The 19,327-nt window shown below is 38.8% G+C and overlaps 1 protein-coding gene across 1 annotated transcript; it reads right to left on the reverse strand.

Moving 5' to 3' along the window:
* Positions 1–414: 414 nt before the first annotated feature.
* CDC42EP3 (CDC42 effector protein 3) lies at positions 415–1,176 on the reverse strand (the record flags this gene model as incomplete). The annotated part of the gene is made up of 1 exon (XM_079532985.1): positions 415–1,176. The coding sequence occupies one exon, from the start codon at positions 1,174–1,176 to the stop codon at positions 415–417; it is 762 nt and encodes a 253-aa protein (XP_079389111.1).
* Between the last annotated feature and the right edge of the window lie 18,151 nt (positions 1,177–19,327).

Genomic DNA, 19,327 nt, shown 5'->3' on the forward strand with positions numbered 1-19,327 from the left:
ACATGTAAAGTGATGTTGCAATAATTTATAACAGTGAATAATTAATACCAATCTCCTTTCTGACACTTACAGAGTCTCATATGTTCAGAAGCCCATGGAAGTGAACTAACCAAATGTCACGATCAGTATCATCCTCAAATTCTGTTTCTTAAGTTTCTGATCATTATACTGGTACTTAAAAACATTTTATACTTGCTGAAAACTGTTATTAAAATTTACCTTCTTGCTATGAGAATTTAGTGTCATAAAAATTATGAAAAACAATAGGTAAAAAAATAGTACTTTATGAATATTTTTAGAAAACCCGTCAAACAGCTGCAAATACAGCTGATTTTTAAGTGTCTCTTCTCTTGAACTACATTTGTTTATTTTTATTTAAGTGAATCACTTATAAGAAAGCAAGGAGTACCAGCTCTAAGATTTATTCTTGTCCATTACATTGAGGACCTCATCCAAAAGTGAAGGTCCCAAGTCAAGTTGTAATGAGAGAAGAGAGCCTGCAAGATCTGAAAGGGATTCTTCTGACTTTGTCTTGGTTAGTTCACATGGAAGTCGGCTATCTTCAAGCAAATCAACTGTTTGCCAATCAGTGCATCGTTCAGAAAAGCTGGATGAGTTACTGTCTCTACCATTAATAAAATGCGATGAAGAACCATTTTGTTCCCATACATCATCTTTGTATGTTTCTCCATTCCCCGTCTGTTTACTTTTCTCCTGCAACTTCTCCTCAATTACTGGCTCACAGCTAAGCCGTGGGTTTCTTGATGACCTGACGGATTCTTGCTTTGAATTAAACGTCACTGGTGACAATAAAGGTAACATAAGAGCTTGAGAACCCCCAATGGCAGGAAGGGAAATAGCATTTTTGAGCACTGGTGATGGAGTTTCTGTAAACATGGATTCAGAAGTGCTGTTTGCCCTTAAGAATTCACTGTGGCCACCAGATTGGCTAACTCTAGTTTCTCCTTCATTTCCAGGCAATAATTCGTAGTTTCCCTGCAAAAAGGAGATGTCTCCAAAAACATCATGTTGTCCCTCTTTTCCAATATGTATGGTGTGACGAAAATCTCCAAGTGGTGGACTGATCATATCAGGAGACAAGATATCCCTTAGTTTGAATTTCTTCCCTTTCTTATTGTTAGCGGCTTTCAAGTAGATGGGTGTCTTGGCTGGCATCTTGCTTCTAGATAGAGGGGGAGTTGTGTTAAAAAAAAAAAAAAATAAAGGAGAAGTCCCTTACAAAGCCAGTTCTTCTCGGGAGACCTTCAGTATGAGCTATGTTACATCATCATCTTGTACCAATCTTGCACATCAAGTCCCCTTCTTCTAAGGTAGGGAACTTCAGGGTATGTGAATGTCTCCCGTTGGAGGATTCTGCAAGACGGAGCACAAGTTTCAAGCCGGTTAGCAACCAAACATCCAACTTCAAGAACTTCAGAAGACCTGCATGGGATACAAAATCAGGTTATCATTAATTTTTCATGGTTCATTCAGTCCTGTTTTCACACACACAAAAAAATTAGCAATGGTACTGACAGTTCCAGTCTGCAGATTAACATTATGATGTTTCTTCCCTTCATTAGGCAGGATAAAAGGGTTTAAGATTAACAACATCTAGCTAACCTTTCTCTGACTTTATAACTTGTTTTGAAGTCAGAGTTTCTTAGACACGGTTGCTGAGCACAGTCCATTTGGTAAACATTACTATGTGAATCCTTCTTCTCATTCTGACATTCAAAATGCTGGTCTTGAAGTGCAAATGCAGAAACTGATCTGTAACATTCAACAACATAAAGCTTTCGGTAGATGCAGGAAGACTAAAAAGTCACTCAAGCAATTTTATTTTTTTTTAATGGGAGTAGATCACCTTGGATTTGAGCACTTTTGATATCGTCATTTATAAATTGGAACAAACTGTCACAAATAGCTTTTCTGACAAATATGCTAATAAGGATAATTATAGACATCTGATGAAAGTATTGGTCCACATCCTCAGTTACAAATATCTGAACATGTTTTAGAAGGGATTGATTCTTGTGACCATAGTCTTTAGACTGCAGGAATTCTACACAGCAATTAGTTTTAGACTGTAGCTCATGAGCTATGTAGGCCATGAAGGTATGGTGACTCAGAACTGTTCTGCATATCAAATCATTTTAAAATAAAGTTTTCCTACTAGAATCTTGTCTCTGACAAGTCTGATAAAGCTGTCCAGAAGGGTTAACAGGCTATTGGGTCAATTGGTTATGGAAAAAAATACTCTTTACTAATGCTTTAATTGTGTGATTCTTTGCTCAGGAATCAATAAAAGATACTATAAGAATCTCAGAATAAAAGCATTTTTACCCTGGGCATCTTTGTACTCTTCCCAATTCAATCCAGAGAGCAGAGCATTACAGGCCATTCCTCACTAAAAGTCTCAGCCCCAAATCTCTTACTGTCCATTTCCATTCTAATTCTGTAAAGTAGCTTGCAGTTTTTTCCACAGAAATGCATCTCTCTCCCTGTGCAATACGTGAAGAGAAACTATCTGTATTTTTCTTCATTTCATGCATGCCCCAGCAGAGATATTCCTTCATCAAATTAAGTCCAGCAAGAACCATCAGTTCGAAAGCTTTGTACTGGCAATAAAGACAGATGGCCAAGAAGTATTTAAGCATTTTCACAAATCCTCTAACCTGAGTAATTAGTTCCTTCAGTTGGGTGCTTAACTCTGCATCACAAGGGGAGCTGGGAATCTTGCCAAGTTAGCATTTTGGTTTTTGATTTCCACAAAATATCTACTGCACTTCAGATAGGGCTGAAAATCACTTCACACAGAAGTACAACAGATATATACAGAAAATACTGTCATACAAAATAAGCCCAATGTTCTATGAATGCAGAGAACATTTGATACTTTTAAGCTCAATTTTGAAATGCTTGCAATCCTGCACAGCTTCCCTCTAAACAAAAAAATGCTAATTCATTAGGATCTACAGAATACTATGGGATTCCAATTACATACCAAAACTCCATCTACTTAACTCCCTTTTGCATCTTACAGTCTATACAGTCCTAAGTAAGATCTCTGCTTGTGCCATGCATCGTAGAACAGAACTGATCACTCAAATCAGCTACCTTTCAGATTTTAAAAAATGAAATAAAATAATAAAATAAAATCACCACACTGTTTCATCCCTCACCTTACCTTGGTTATCACTCTACCCTTGCAGCCAATTTAGGAACACAACATCCTCAACTCTACAGAGATTGTATGTGGTTGAAAGTGAAGCCTAGTAGTTACTAGTTTCAAAGTGAAAGACCAATTCTATATTTTATTCAAATTATAGTATAGAGGAAAAAAATGCAAACACACAAAAACCTGAAATAGAGCAAACTTTTGGTCATCCAGATCAGTTCTGGACTATAGTCCAGATAGTAAGTTCTTGCACTATCAGAAAATCCAGTAAGGGGCAGTGTAAAACCACAGTACCTCAGAGGATGCTGCAAGAGATTTCAGTGCCAGGAATTATAATCCCTCTCTACAGAGCAGCCTCTGCTCTTGGGAAGGCCTTGCCTTCCACATTGCGAATGAAGAGAGCATTAAAAACTGTACACTTACTGCAAGCAGCATTTGCTCTGCTAAAAACAAAAGCTACCTTTGCTGCAGATTTCATGAGTCATCCCATTGAAAATCCTGAGATTACAATTTGTAGACAAAAGATAACGGCTCTGTATTAAACAGAGGGCCTGATTTTCAACATACAGTATAACCTAGACATCAGAGAATCATAGAATGGCTTGGGTTGGAAGGGATCTCAAGGACCATCAAGTTCCAACCCCCCTGCCACAGGCAGGATTGCCAACTGCTAGATCAAGTACTAGATTAGGCTGCCCAGGGCCCCATCCAACCTGGTCTTGAACACCTCCAGGGATGGGGCATCCACAATCTCTCTGGACAACCTATACCAGCACCTCACCACCCATTCACAGGAGAGGAGCTCTAGCCCTTTGATCTTCATGGCCCTCCTCGGGACCCTCTCCAAAGCCTCGACATCCCTTGTGTACGGGAGCGGACACAGTACTGCAGATACAGCCTCAACAAGGCAAAGTAGAGGGAGACAATCATCTCCCTCACACTGCTGCCCACTCCTCTTCTGACACATCCCAGGCTACAATTGGCCTTCTGGGCTGCAAGACCACATTACTGGCTCATGCTAAGCTTTTCATCAACTAGGACCCCTAAATCCTTGTCAGCAGGGCTTCTCCCAAGGAGTTCATCTCCCAGCCTTTATACACATCTGGGATTACTTCCACCCAAGTGAAAAACCTTGCACTTTGCTTTGTTGAACTCATTAGGTTAACAAGGGCCCACTTTTTGAGTTTATCAAGGTCCCTCCAGATGGCATCCCTTCCTTCTGCTGTATCAACTACACCACTCAGTTTGGTGTCATCAACAAACTTGCTGAGGGTGCATTCGATCCCATCATCTCTGTCATTGATAAAGACAAAGAGTACTGGTCCCAGGACAGACCCCTGAAGGACACCAACTGTCACTGGCCTCCACCTGGGCATTGGTGAAGCTGTGCTGGCTGTTTTAGAAGAGCCTTTTTTTGATAAATTTCATCTCAGTAACTAAGTGACCACTTAACCAAACTGAAAAGCAGAATGAGAAGCTATCAGAAAACCAAATGCATAACTAAAAATCTACAGCCTTAGGACTGCCAGCCTACAGTAGAAGACTTCGTTTAGGAGAATAATCTGAGAGGATTTTTCTACCAGTTTAGGAGATCTCTAGATCTCCTTCTTTGAACAAGATCTGAGCATGAGCTAAGACAGAAATTTCAGCCCAGTGAAAATTAGAGTTTTATTTTGGCTGTAACTCATTTGGCTGTAGCTCATTCTCATTCCTATCACTTCACACTCTCATGTAAGTGTTTTGCTTGGTAACTAAGGCCAATATTGTCAGAGGCACTTCTCAAATTGCCTTGTGAACCTTCTGTCCACTCAGCAACTACCTTACCCACAGCCTGAAGTTTTCAATGGATGCCTCAGTCTATCCCACAGGCTATCAGTAACTATCTCAATATCTGAGCTTTAAACCAGAGAAAAATTAGGGTCCTTGTGCAAAAATTTATTTGTGCACAAATCCCAAGAGACCTAGGTCTTTAGGCATGGTCCTAGGTGAATAAACGACAGAAATAAAATCCTGTTTCCACAGAGCAGGCCAAGAAGCAAGGTTTTCTGGGAAGCCTGTGGGCTTTCTTTAGGTCAGTCCCTATCAAGAATTCTGCCTTATGCATCATTGGCTAAAATCATTCAAAATTAACAGGAATCCATTTCCAAAACATCATAAAAAAAACCAGGGAATTATCACACAGAGCAAGTCACTAGGAGAAAAAAAGACAATATGTACATTATTTACATAACCAAATGAAAAGACAATGATACAGCAAAAGACAGAGATAAGCTATGCAGTAAGTTGGTGAAACTTTTCTATCTAATGAAATATCTGCAAGCACAGCCCTATAAGGCTTTAGAGGTTCATTCTGGAATTTAGCTACCAGTAGCTCTCACAAACTGTTGAAACCCGCCTTGTCCATGCTGATACTTCCAATATGCCTGAAACTACATCAGTACAAACAATGTTATTTTAATAGAGGCTTGAAGTCATGCAGTCGTTGTGAGTAAAACTAGCACTACAAATAACTAAGTCTACAGATACAAGAAAATCAGCAGATCATGCACAAGAGAGCTTACCTCTCACATTCCTGTGGATGTAGGTGTCTATCAACTGGCAGCCTCTGCAAATGAGGCCACTAGTCCATCTACTTCTACATCAATTCATCAGTGAGCCTTTGCTTATACAACCACCACTTTCTGAGTAAGCATAACCAAATCAGGCAGTAACACTTCCTCTACAGATTGTTCATCTAAGTTTACTTGGTTTCTAGGAGGCCCAGCCTCTGAATTCATCTGTATTAAAATCATACATCCTGATTGGATTAAAAGCCCTTACCCTTTTGTTGCTCCCTTCTTCAAAGAACTTGCACCCTTCTGATTAAAGCTACAGATTTAATTACTCCATAAAAACAATCAGGCTAATCAGACTTCAGCACAACTAATCTTCTACAACTGTATTCACCCTAGTTTCCTATTTTATCTCATTTTCACATATGCCTTTTAGAAAATGAAGGGCAAACACACACACAAAACCCACTAAAAACAAAACAACAAACGAAGAAGAACAATAAACAGAAAAATCCCCGTTCCTCCCAAACTTACAGGAACACAAGTCAAGACGGACTCTACCATACACTTCATTCATGTCTCCATTTTCCTTCAAAGGTCTAAGTGGCCTGCTAATCCCTGATGTTCATTCTCTTTCCACTTAAAAGTCCCTACATGCGCAGACCGCCCACAGTAATTTACTCTGCATAGGCTAGTCTCCAGGGAAAAGGCATCAATTTGTAACCTAAACACTGTTTTTGTTTTTGTTTTTTAATACATATTCCGCAACTCCTTTAATCTTTCTTTTATACATAGTTTTATACAACACAAACATCTCAATCTTCCAACACAAGACATGCTTTCTGGAACTAAGATCACTTCCCAACAATCTCTTTTTCTGGTCCTCCTCCTCTCATTCATATCTTTCTTTAAATATGCCCCAAAGTAGACAATATTCAAACTGAGATCTCATCTTCTCTCTCAACAGCGTATCTGCATTTTTCTTTTAGTATCACAACACAGTTGGCTTATGTTTAGTTTGTGGTCTACTAAAGACTATCCTCTTTAGTGAAGAACAGTTGCCTAGCCAGTTATTCTACATCTTCTTCATGACTACTGCCTCCGCAGCAAAGCCTTAAAACTCACTGCATCGCATTCTATTAATTGCAAACACTTTAAGTTGTGAGGATAATTTTAAATTTTAATCTGGGCCTCTTCACTATGTGGGTTTATCAGCACCTACAGATATAATAAGCATACATTTGAATCATTCATAAAAACATCATGTTGCAACAGAGATAACTACAGCCCTAGAATTCTTCCTGCTATGTCTTTCCAGACCAATAGAGGTTAAAAACTCCAAGTTGCTACCACTTGAAGTAGTTTGAATTTTGAAACAACTTTCTGCTTGGAGGTAACTAATAGGAGTGAGTAAGGAAACATGAATATACTCCATAATATAGATACATTATTGAATGACAAGAAAAGTCTGGAAAACGTCAGCTATACATAACACAAACTGAGGAGAAATAAAATAATAAATAAAAAGCAGAGGACTGTCAGCCATATTTCCTTCTGACTTTCTCAAGATAAGAAAATCATCTGAGGATACCTTTTCATCTCCCTTGCTATAAACACTTTTTCTCATGTGAATTGTATGGATAAATAATACACTAGCAATGAGCATTCCTGAAGGGGTGTTAGTTGTCCCTTAATGTAAGCACAGACAGGGACAGACTGAATACAGTGTCTTTTCCTCCAGGTATCTTCCATTTGTCTAGCACACCCCAGCCACAAAAGTGCTTATGAATGAAAAGAACCCAAATTCCTGAAATTATTTTTGGTTGTTGACTGCCTTAAATCTTGACAACCTTTCCCTGCATAATATCTTGTCAAATGGATCAAGCTAGAGTAAATCATATTAACAAAGAAATACCTCCAACTATAAACCATTAAAGTACGTGTGCATTATACTGAAACGAAGCCAACCTAATTATAAATAATTGAAGGATAAAATTAACTGTGAAAACAAACAGCTGTACCAGCACAGCTAGAAGGGGCTGCTGAAGTCACCCAATTTGGGGCTGCTCTCTAATTTGAGCAACTGGCCCCAGACTCCAGTTATTATTTTGTTCTATATCAGCCTGTGAGATTACAAAGGCCTTTTATCAACCAGCAACCTTCACCCCTGTTAAGGTACTTGAATATTAACCAAGTCATTTCTCAGTAGTCTTTTTTGATCGAAGTGAACAGGGGGAATTCCTCATGTGGTGATGGTGGGGGAGTAATTTTAGGCCTTCAAATATTGCTTTCTCTCCTTTGAACCCTCTCCAATTTTCCAACAGCCTTTTCAGAGCAGATCAGAATTAGTGACAACGTTCTCATGCAGCACACACTCCCTCGCAGCACACACAAAGAAATAAAATCACTTCTTCCTTTCCATCATTTCTCCTCATTTATAAACAAGATCAAATTTCTGTGTCTATCTTCACCATCTTACAACAGGAATTTTCCAGTATTTACAAGCTCTTTGATAGTAGTACTGCACAACAAACCCTTTAAGATTTCTTCTGCTGATATAACAAAAAACAGTTCTCCAAGCAGAATGAATTTTATTACCAAAGTTAGCAATTTGTTACCAGAGTCGTTTGTAGCTCCTGTGTGAGTTACCCCATCCATTTTTTTAAGGATGGAGATAAGCATATATTCATCTAATCAACAAATCTGGCCAGCACAGCCAATGGTAGTGCTCATACTATGCCATTTGTCCAGTAAGATTCTATTCTTTAGGGGGAAAATAAGGCTTTCCAAGCTATTGTTCTCCAGAAAGTAAGCTGGATTTATGTTCTTCAGCATAAAATGCAAGGCCATAACTCAGAAAGAGAAAACATTCTATCTGAATGTACTCAATCGCCTTCTTAATCAATACACATCCTTAGTCTCCATGATCTGCACATTTGAACTGCAATAATTTTATTTGCAGATTGCTCAAGAAAACACCATAAACCCCAGTGCTGTATAAGACTGTTGGATGATTTTAAATGAAATACATTCCTTTCTGATGCCAGTGTCCTCCTGACATTTACTCTAAGATTCTCAATGTGTTTAATATGTTCTTTGTTGACACTACAGAGAACTAAAGTTTTAACAATTTGGCTGTGAGGCAATACTGAGTCAAATGCCTCATACATTGTGTTGTTTTCTTTTTGTTTCCTTCTTTTTTTCTTTTTTTTTTTTTTTTGACAGTTGTGCTTTTGACCACTCATTAGAATGTTTTTAAAAATATCCATTAAAAAAGTACCCAGCAGGCTTTGGCCACGGCCTTCTTCTAGGTTTGAAAACTTCACATCTTTTCTAGAACAATAAAAACCTCTTGTCTTTTCTTCTCTAGAGACAAACATTTAAAGAGCTCACTGGATTCTGCTGGTCTGCTCCATAGACTGAAGCAGCTCTCTATTATATTCTTCTTAGCTTTGCTAGCTGGTATATTCATACACGCGGATTTAATACTATATAGTTCAACTTTATTGTTGGCTTTCAAAAATTGGGCGACCATTCCAATTTAGGCATAGGTACATGTCTATACGAAGTCCTAAATGCTTCTTAACTCATGCAGTCTGTGAAGGTGGGGTTATGTTATATCAGCCAGGTTGTACACTGAAGCATGGTCACCTTTCCTCCTATAAAGCCAGCACATAGAATGAGCAAACAGCCAGGGATCATAAACTCACAGGCCACAAGACGAAGAGGCTTAAAAATCTTGTCCATGAGTTCCCTTAGCACTATAAAAAAATTGCCAAAAAGGTACGAAAAAACCCACACCTCTAGAACCAAGCCCATCTGCCACCTAAAAGATTGGATAACCACTCTGGCTGAAATTTCACCAGTGAAGAGAGAGGAAGGTTTAGTCTTTACACAGAGAAGCTCCCTGATGCACAAGACATGTTCTAGTCTGAGTGCTGTTAGACAGAAGAATCAGAAGGAGCAGGACTGACCCTTTGTAATTCTGAGCAGCTTACCTACATAGCTTTCTCCTTTAACACAGAGGGTGTAGTTCTCCAGCCAAGCTCAGCTCTCAAAGCTGGTTTAAGAAGTTTCCGCCCTTGTTTCCTCTCTGTTTGTTTCCAGATCCGCACTGCAGTTCCTTGTACTCTCAGCATGCAGGCAGATCTACAGCCACACTGCAAACTGGGTACAGCAGCAGTTCTCCCCACTGACTCAGTTTACAGTAAAGGCTTGCAAACAGTTGCAGTGTGACTGCTGGTAACACTTCCAGAGAGAGTTCAAGCCCAATATAACTTACTGTCAAAGACATTCTCCTCCCACCATCCGCGTGCACACACTTGACCCCTTATAAGCCAGCTTGGATCACTGAACTGGATGAAAACTAACTAGGAAAGGGGTTTAAGATCACCTGGCTGTGAATGGGACTGCTACTTACAGCTGCAGCAAGTCATTTGAGCAGCTCAGAGAGCAAAGGGTTCTGGCAGAAGGGACAAGCAATTCTTAACCAACACTTCTGAAAGACAAAATGTCCATGGATTTTTTTTTACTCACTTCTGATGCAAAAGTGACTTGCTACTTCCACTAGTGTCTATCTTCGGGTTCCTAAAACAGGCGTAATCTAAAAACAAAGTTTTTTTCAAGATATTTTTAACAGTTTATTATTACTATTGTTTTTTTTAAATAGATCTCTAACATTTCCTTAACTGGCAGCTCCTGACAAAAGGCAACCTAAAAATAATATCATCTTCCACGATCCCATTCAACCCAACTCCAGCCCTTTACCCACCTCTCCTCCAATTCTCAAATGCTCTTCATCTCTAAGGTAAATATTCTTTATCATCTCCTTGAAACACACAAGTGACACAGGCATATTACAGTCACCAGTTCTGTTTTTATTCAATTTCTCAAGTGTTTCACTTGAAGTATTTACCATCTTAAAACAGCTGATAAACTCATTTAAACCAAACTTGAGGGCCAGAGAACCCTCTATATACAAAGGTTAATTATGAAGTAGAGTTACAGAACTACAGAGGAAATTTGCACAGGACATACTTGTTGCACTGCATTGGAAAGGATGCATTCTCTGCTCTGTTGCAGTTCTGCCTTCTCCAAGAAGCAGAATGGCCATCAAGATGAGATCAAAGAGCATGGGGATAGGACAGAAGGAAGGAAGGAAATTATTCAATGAATTAATTACAAAAGCTTTCAGTAAATTTCTTATTTGGTCTAAATCATGCTCTTCTTAAGGAATGGGGATGAAATCACAGAGTTAATAAGACTTTAAAAACTGGTCATTCGTATGCAGTGCAAAGTAGATTGTTAACACAGGTAAACTTTTTGTTTTACTGCCCTTACAAGAAACATAAGGGAAAATGTGGAAATTACTTTACTACAAGCTTAAGCTATACTTCTAACAGAAAAAAAATGCTTCTATTTGAAGGCAGTTTCAGCAGAGGTAAGAGTAAGTAACAACCAAGATACACATTATATTCTGTCTCTGTTCTGCAGCATGTCAGCAACGCCTGTGACTTGCCCCAGCTGATAGGGCTGCATCACATTGGACAGCAGCTCAGTGTTCCCCATTTCCTCTTCACATCTCTTTTTGACATGTGCTCAGTTCTGTCAACTTGAGTTGCTTATACTATATCGATCCGACTTTTTTTCCTGAAATATATCAGATAGCATTGGACTGCATTCACTTTCTGTGCCAACAGTTGTATTTCACATACTGCACTTAAAACCAGGCAGAGTTAAGCAAGTCTAATTTGAAAGAACTGAATATACTCAGTACTTCTTTTTTCCATGTTTGGAAGCACTACAGAGATATACTGGCAGAATATTCAGAGTGGCACTGTGCCAGTTCAGTTTGACTGATTAGCAGCTGATATTTCTTTCAAACTGTAAACCCCACATATCTAATTAAGCTGATTGAAATACTGCTGTCCCAGGTCCCAGGAAAACCACCTTCTTGACACTTGGGCTTTTAGCTCAGCCAGTACTCTGCTACTTTCTCCCCATTACTGCAGCTATACTTCCGAAGATAAGCATGTGTGTATGACACAGCTTAAGCCAAATGGCATATGAGATGACAGCATCTGTACACAGAGATTGGACCTTGAGCTTGCACGTGCAGGCAGCATGACAGAATAATTAAAGGGTCAGAAAAAGATGCTGAATCCAATGAACTCAATCAGACCTAATGTACTGCAACTCCTGTTCTTTAGCAGCTTTTTGAAAAGGCATTTTGCACACGTTCTTGTTCTCTGTGCTCTCTGCAGGGGCTCCAGCTCAGGATTTTGCCTTGAGACTGTAAAAGAACATAAATCCCTGTGTTTAAAGGTCAATATTTCAAAGTGCTCCAAAACGCACATTTTGTTTTCAGAAGTAATGTCAAGGGAAAGAGTATTGGCGGCAAAAGAAAACTTCTAGTAGGCAGTCACATTAGAGTAATGTAATCATGACTCATGCTCCTCACCCATTTCCTGACTAGGGTTGTGCATGATCAAAAGAACATCAGCCACAGTAATGCTGCCTCTTGTTCATGTTAGCTAGCCTGAAAGCATTACAGGCTACCAGCAAACAAACTCATTGCAGAATATCCTATTTAAAGCCTGGCATAAATTGACAATGACAAATGCAGTGGTGTAATACCATACTCAATGAAAACAACAACTTGCCCTTGGTGAAAATAGCAAGTTACGACTTTTTATGATGAGTTCTCCTATCTAAATAAAATCTCACACACTTTAAAAGACTGTAAATCACTGAGATGCAAAGGGAGAGGAACACCCAGTTGTTTGTTAGTCTGTAAGGAAATACATGAAGCACAGACCTTTTGAAGAAGATCATAGTAAACTTCTCTAAAACTAATCTCTCACCAGAAAGATTGGAAAAGAGCACACACACTGGGCCTAAGCAGTTTTCACTGTCCAAGAGAGGCGCTGCAAGAGGCAATTTCTGTCTCAAGGTTCAGTTGTGTTCAGCAGGAGTAAAGTGTGTGCTTAATTATGCAAATTGATGTTCATTTGTATAAAGAGCTCTTCAGCTGAAAACAAATTTCAGATCCTTCTTGGGATGTTGGTCACATTTAATTTGTTCAACACCCACATTAATGAAAAACCAAAAATTAATCAGATGCTTCAACAGAAACTGGGCTAGACTTCAGGTAATGCAGATGATGACACCTGCAGTCCTCATAGCCAAGCAGGGGATGAGTTCACACTTCTCCCTCCCTCCTACCCTCAGGGGAGAGGTTCACTCTCCTTTACAAGTGCCAACTAACTGCTAACTATGCTCAGCAGCAGCCTCCATGTTCCTCATGCAGCCTCCTACAAGGGATATCAAAGGCAAGAAAAAGCCTGAAGCTGACCATTAATTATATCACCCATTGCCCATACCACTGTCCATACAATTTACAGTGACCAACAGGAGCATTCCACATCCAGCATACTGAGAAGACTTATACTGCATTTCTGATAGCCAAATTCCACCTGAAATAAATAACTTGACTTTCATTAGTGCCTCAGCTTGCCTCTCACAAACAGCATTTTAGGAGAAACAATCACACAAGGCAGAAGGTACACTTAGGTCTGGCTAAATGAACACCAGCTAACTACACTAGGCCTATGCTTTATCTAGGTGCACTAATTACTTCATGGTTGAGAGAAACTAATTCTGAAACCAACCAGGCACACATTAAGGCCTTTACATGGCATTGCAACACTTGCTGCAAGACTGTTACAACTCTGCTTGGTCATCATACATTTTATTTACACACCTGTAACAACAAAGAAATGAGGTGCTGCAATCCCCGTGGGCATGGATGCACCTCTCCCTTGACCCAAGCGTGAGTTGTTACCACATGCTCTGAGTAGCTCCTGTACCAATTCACATACTTGGGATGGAAGGCACTGGGGTGTAGGCAGACTAATAAAATAATGTTATTCTGAGACCTACTTCACCACGTAAAGGGCACATTTATTTGCTTAATCCTTTAATAGGTAGGTGAGATGAACTTCTGCTTTTACTGACAGCTATTTGAAAGACGTTTCTAATGGCTCCTGCAAGCTCCAGGGAGTCAAAAGTCAAGTCATGGGAGGAGTGACATGTCGTTCAGTATGGTTTACTATCCAACTGACATTTAAGGAAATGTGACACGTGGTAGAGCTCAGGACAGACACCCACAGAACTAACAACAACTTTTGCTCAAACACTGGAGGGAAAAAAACAAACACCAAGCCTCAGAAAATAAAAGCAATGTAAAGACAGTGAGAACCCAAGCCACAGCAGGGCATGCCCTGGTATTCCTGATGTGTTTAAAGTAGGCAAGTGGAGCACAAATTGAGATTAATTTCTTGGTCCTGAGAGCTAATAGAAATCATATCCAGGCATAATATCCCCCATTTCATACTGTAATAATGCAACAGGATTGTCTTAATTTAAGGCACAGCATAGCTTTCTCTTCTCTTATAAAAGTCCAAGCTGTTTCTTATGACAGAAATAGCCTCTGCAGAAACACACGGAACCTACAGTCTTTAGCTATTAAAATTACTACTGAAGTTTTATATGCCTGTTTTTTTCTGTTGCCTCCTCTACCACCATTATTCAGTATTTTCTACTCTAATGGATTAAGCTTTTTTTGCCAAAATCTCTGTAAACATTCAGTTTTGAAGTTAAGGATTAGTAATTTCTCCATACTATGAGAAAATACTCCTTTACAACTTGAGTGAATATATAGCTTTACAGCTATTCAGAACCCATTTAACTGCATACACGGCCTTTGAGTGAATAGCAACAGAATTTTCCTTGTTCAGAACTCAGTGAAGCTTTAGAGAAATATGATTTTCTTTTTGTGTTATTCAAATCCGCTCAGAACACAAAACATGCTAAATACAGGTTATCCTACAGTAACTCAAATTTATATATGTCCTGAAACAGAAATCCTGCCACAGGAATTTTAAGCTTTTGCCATTCCTGAAAAGACCATAATTTGTTCACTTTAGAGAATGAAAGTAGAAACAATTTAGGAATCAAAGTGAAGAGAGACCGAAAAAACCATGAAAAAAATAAAGAAATATTTACACTAGTAAACCAAAAGTCCAGATTCAACTGATTACCAGCTTGCTGTATAACAGCCAACTTTCATTAGTGTCCAGGCTCCCAGTTTAATCTCTGCAGCCATGATTAGGAAAGCTCACACCTTCCCAGGTGTTCCACCCTGTGTGCAACGGGGCAGGCAGTATTAGCCAGCATACCAACACAGGATGAAAGGGCATTACCTCTCGAAACGAAATTACAATATTTTTGTTTATAAAATTGAGAATGGCTGAAAATTCAGACAGATATTTAACCTACCTTGAATTTTGGTGGTTAAACTCCTGGTGACTTATTTTCCAACAAAATGAACTAAATGTTGATTTAGAACTTGACCACGCCTAATAAATAATGAAATTCCCTTCACACCTCTTGCTATTTACCTTTCTCATGTAGAAGAAGATACGGAAAGCTTTCCTGTATGTTTTTCCAGACACCAAAATATTCTTCCTGGACTATCCACTGAAAGGTTGCCATTTACTCCTTGTTCAGACTTACCACTCATATCCTCAGAAGAACATGGAAGAGTTTACCAACATAATAAACATCTTGGTTCACATGCTTCATTTAGAAAGAAACAACTCCTCACCCTAGGAAGTGCAATGAACTCCCATTCCTGTTCCTTCTGCTAACACATTCCCTAACAAAGTGCAAGAAGCAACCATGAAACTAAAGTAACTTTTTGAAACACACTACCATATAGCAGCCACTGATTACTCTTTTCAGATCGCTTAAAAGTACAATCAGGTTTACTTTTTGAGAAACTTAATTCCCATCTTCTCTCTCTGTTACCAGTAATTAAATGATCGTAATTATTACAGGCAGTAACTACTTTAAATCAAATCAGAATTAGGGCTTTTGTTTCACTACACAGATTAGAAGATGACAAAAATGATACAACTGCAATGGAAGAAGGACAGTTAGTACAACACCCAACGAAGGCATCTCCTCTTCTAGCCAGTGGGATCTCAGAGCAGGTCAAATACGATTTCTTACACACCAGTTTAATGTGCCTGACTTTGTTGAAATTTTTACCTATCTGTACATAGTAAAGAGTGATGACAGTCACAGTCACACTGAGGATGTTCCATATAGAAGTTGTGGCATATCTTTCTACTATGAGATATGACTTGTGTAGGCATTCTACTTTCAACCTACCTTCCCAATGGAAGCTTTTTAAATCTTTAACTTTAATTTATCCATTGCAGTTGGAGAATTACTCTAAAATGACCTGCACTGGAAGACTGAGGATCATAGGGAGGAGAGGAAATGAGAGGAAAAATGTGATTTGCTGATACGTGATCATCAGCATGGCACATGAACATCAGAAAGCTGCTCAAGCTTTAACAGTAGCCAAATTCACACATTCAAGTTTAAAATTTTAACTGAATCACACAGGCCACACTTTCATGATGGAAGATATGTGCTCAGAAACAGTAACAAAGTTTTGCAGGCCAAGACAGACAAGCAGCTGAAGCAGATCTTCTTTTGCTGCGGTCAAAAGGTCTATTGCAACCCCTCACTGCATAACAGAGCAGTGACAAGGGAAAGGAAAATTCTGTATTTGGCCATTATTATGTCTGTTCCTGGTAGCCAACATTCCAGGAGGATGTCACTAAAGAAAAGAGCCATGACTCTAGATAATTTACAGAAACAGACCCATGGAAAATTGAATCTGCTCAGCTACTTTGAAAATGAATTGATGAGTTGATCATGGGCTGTAACTAACTCATATGGAATAAAAACATAATAAGAGAGTACATCCAGCTCCCAGCCACTGAATTATGCTATTATGTATGTTTGCTAGCATGTAGCTAGAGAACGCAAAGGAAGAAAGAAAATGTATCTTCTCTGAACAATAAGAATGTTTTACCAGGGCTTGTAGTGGATTCTCTTTTTATTTATTAATTCATTGATTAACTTTAACATTTTTTTCCCCACAAACAAACTGCTCATGGTCTAATTCAAACAGTTCAGGGGCCACACTGACACAGAACGTGGTAACTATTCAGGAAAGGTCTATGGCTTGTGATAGACACGTTCCCTACTGTCTGTTAGGGCTTTTAACATTGAAGGTATGAATAGTATTTTGCCTTTATGAAATATGTGACCTTTCTCTTAAGGATTAAATATTTTGGAAAGTACTTGTATCTAGAAAAAGCCATACTAATTTTCTTAGAGCCCTTTTGTCCACAAATTATGTTTTCTTGGCCATAAAGATAATTATGAAGGCTGAAAGGGTAAATTTCCTAAAAGTTATCAAAATAGAGTACTCATCAAAACTGCTGTGCTTGGAAAGTTCTAATCTTTCAGCAGAAAATAGTAAGAAAACAAACAAACAAACAAAAAAACCCAACTGTGTTTGACACTGCTTTCAAATCCTGCAAAGAAAATTGAATAAATTATTTCCTGTCGAATTGTCACAAACAGTTTGAGTTCTACAAGCTTTAAAAGCTGTTTCTCCTCTGATGCAAGCAGAAGGGCGCCCATTTCACAACTTAGCCTATTCAACGTGAACAAGGAAAATGTAACATTTTAAAAGATCAACTTTCAAAAAAAAAAACCTCAAATTCATGATTCAGTGAATTCATTCCATGTCCAATATTAAATACTCAGTTCTGGAGAAAAGAACAACAAAAGAGAAGATGCAGCTTCATTTACTTTCAATCAAGAGAAATTGAGTTAACACTTGAATTTTAACACATTAGAAATACCTCTTATTTTCAAGCCTGATTGAAATTCATGCGGTTCACCTGGGCTCAGCTCTAAAGCTTGCCCAGGTCCCTCTGTAGACACCCCTTCTCTTCAGCATGTTGACTGCACCGCAGAGCAGCCAGAAATTCAGAAAGTCCGGTAACCAGTGATGGCAACAGAAAAGAAGAACCATCAGCCCAAAGTGAGAAAGGTCAGAACCTGTGTATAAGAACTAAGAAAGCAAAACCAGGAGACAACATACAGTGGAAGCAAGGAAGAGATTGACTGTCATGCACAGATACGCAAAGAAGGTTTGATACAGGAAAATCAAGTAGAATTGAGCAATATGAGTTAATTCCATGTTTAGAGTGCTTATTTGGGCACTGAAATTGTTTTCTTACAATTTTTTCAGTTTCATGAAGATAAAATCTTTGCATTTTCAGAAATCATGTGAATGCACTTAAAAGATTTGCACTTTAGTGGGTACGCTTCTCACCAGTGGCAGTGTCAAAAAACTTCCAACATTTCTGTCATCAATCCATTACTTGCCACTCCTGTTTCTTTCTCCTCTGTATATCCCAATAATCCAGCTCTTATTCAACACCACAAAATACATCGCATACAATGGATATTCTTCTGCCAAACTAGAGGCATTGTTGTAGTCCCAGGGTAAAAAAAAACTACAGCTAAAAATGAAGTTAATTATCAGACAAAAACATGAAAGCTGCATGGAGCATTTGCTACTTGATTATCACTTTCACTTGGAGAAATAATGTTTCTTCTTATCTATCTCATAAATTCCTTTAGGAACTCCTACAGATTCCTAACCTACTTGGGCTCTTCCTATTGTAACTTTTCTTCCTCGGGACCAGAAATAACTATTTTTAAGAGAACTGTACAGGCCACTCTGCCATAAAACAGATGCCTTTGTTTTCTTTGCTGTTGACTTTAGTGGATCTTATCTAAAAGATTCTGGAGACTGAGATGGGTTTTCACCCTGCCTGAGGGTATATGTAGACAAAAACAGCTGTACAGAAAAACAGAAACAGCCTCCCTCCTCAACTAAAACCATACAGTGCAAGTGGAAAAGGACACCCAGGAAGAGAGGAGCTGCCATACAAATTACTGGCCTACTCTGTCAACAGTCTTGTCCCTAACAATCAATTTGCTGTGTTGTCTTCTCTGTACTACTAATTATTTCACATATCATTAAGAAGAAACAAAGAGTAGACGTGGTAACATTAACAATCCAACCTATTCAATTCAGTTTTTTCTCAAACTGATTAGATGCCAGAATTCTCTTAATTCTAGGCAAGAAGTAAAATCTGAGCAATGTAGTACTAGAAATCCATATTTTTGTGGCAACAGGAGTTCTAATGACATGCTGGGTGTATTGTACATTATAAACTGTGCACACATAAAACAACAACTCACAAGAGACAACTGATCAGTTGCAGCATTTTTGGGGACAGGGAATGCCATTCATTTTGTAACTGTTGTAAGCAACACCTCTCCTCCCCTTTCCATCTTTCACCCCAAAATGTTTGCTTGGACTGCAGTAAAATACAATTCCATATGTCCACATATCCTCTGTGTGGGCACACTGCTCTATTCTCCATACTCCCATCTGTTTTTTCAATATCCAAGCAGAAAAATGCTGCTCACAGAAAATGCAAGCAGTGCCCCCAGACACACTGCATCTTACCTTCTTATGAACAGTGGCTATTTTTCCAAGGTCATGTGCCTGAGAGAAATGAGCAAGCAAAGGACCAGCTTAAACTTAACGAAGAGCAACAATCTCTTGCATCTGAAGAAAGAACAT

The sequence above is a fragment of the Tetrao urogallus genome (genome assembly GCF_951394365.1).
Source record: "Tetrao urogallus genome assembly, chromosome: 2".
Classification (NCBI taxonomy): Eukaryota; Metazoa; Chordata; class Aves; order Galliformes; family Phasianidae; genus Tetrao; species Tetrao urogallus.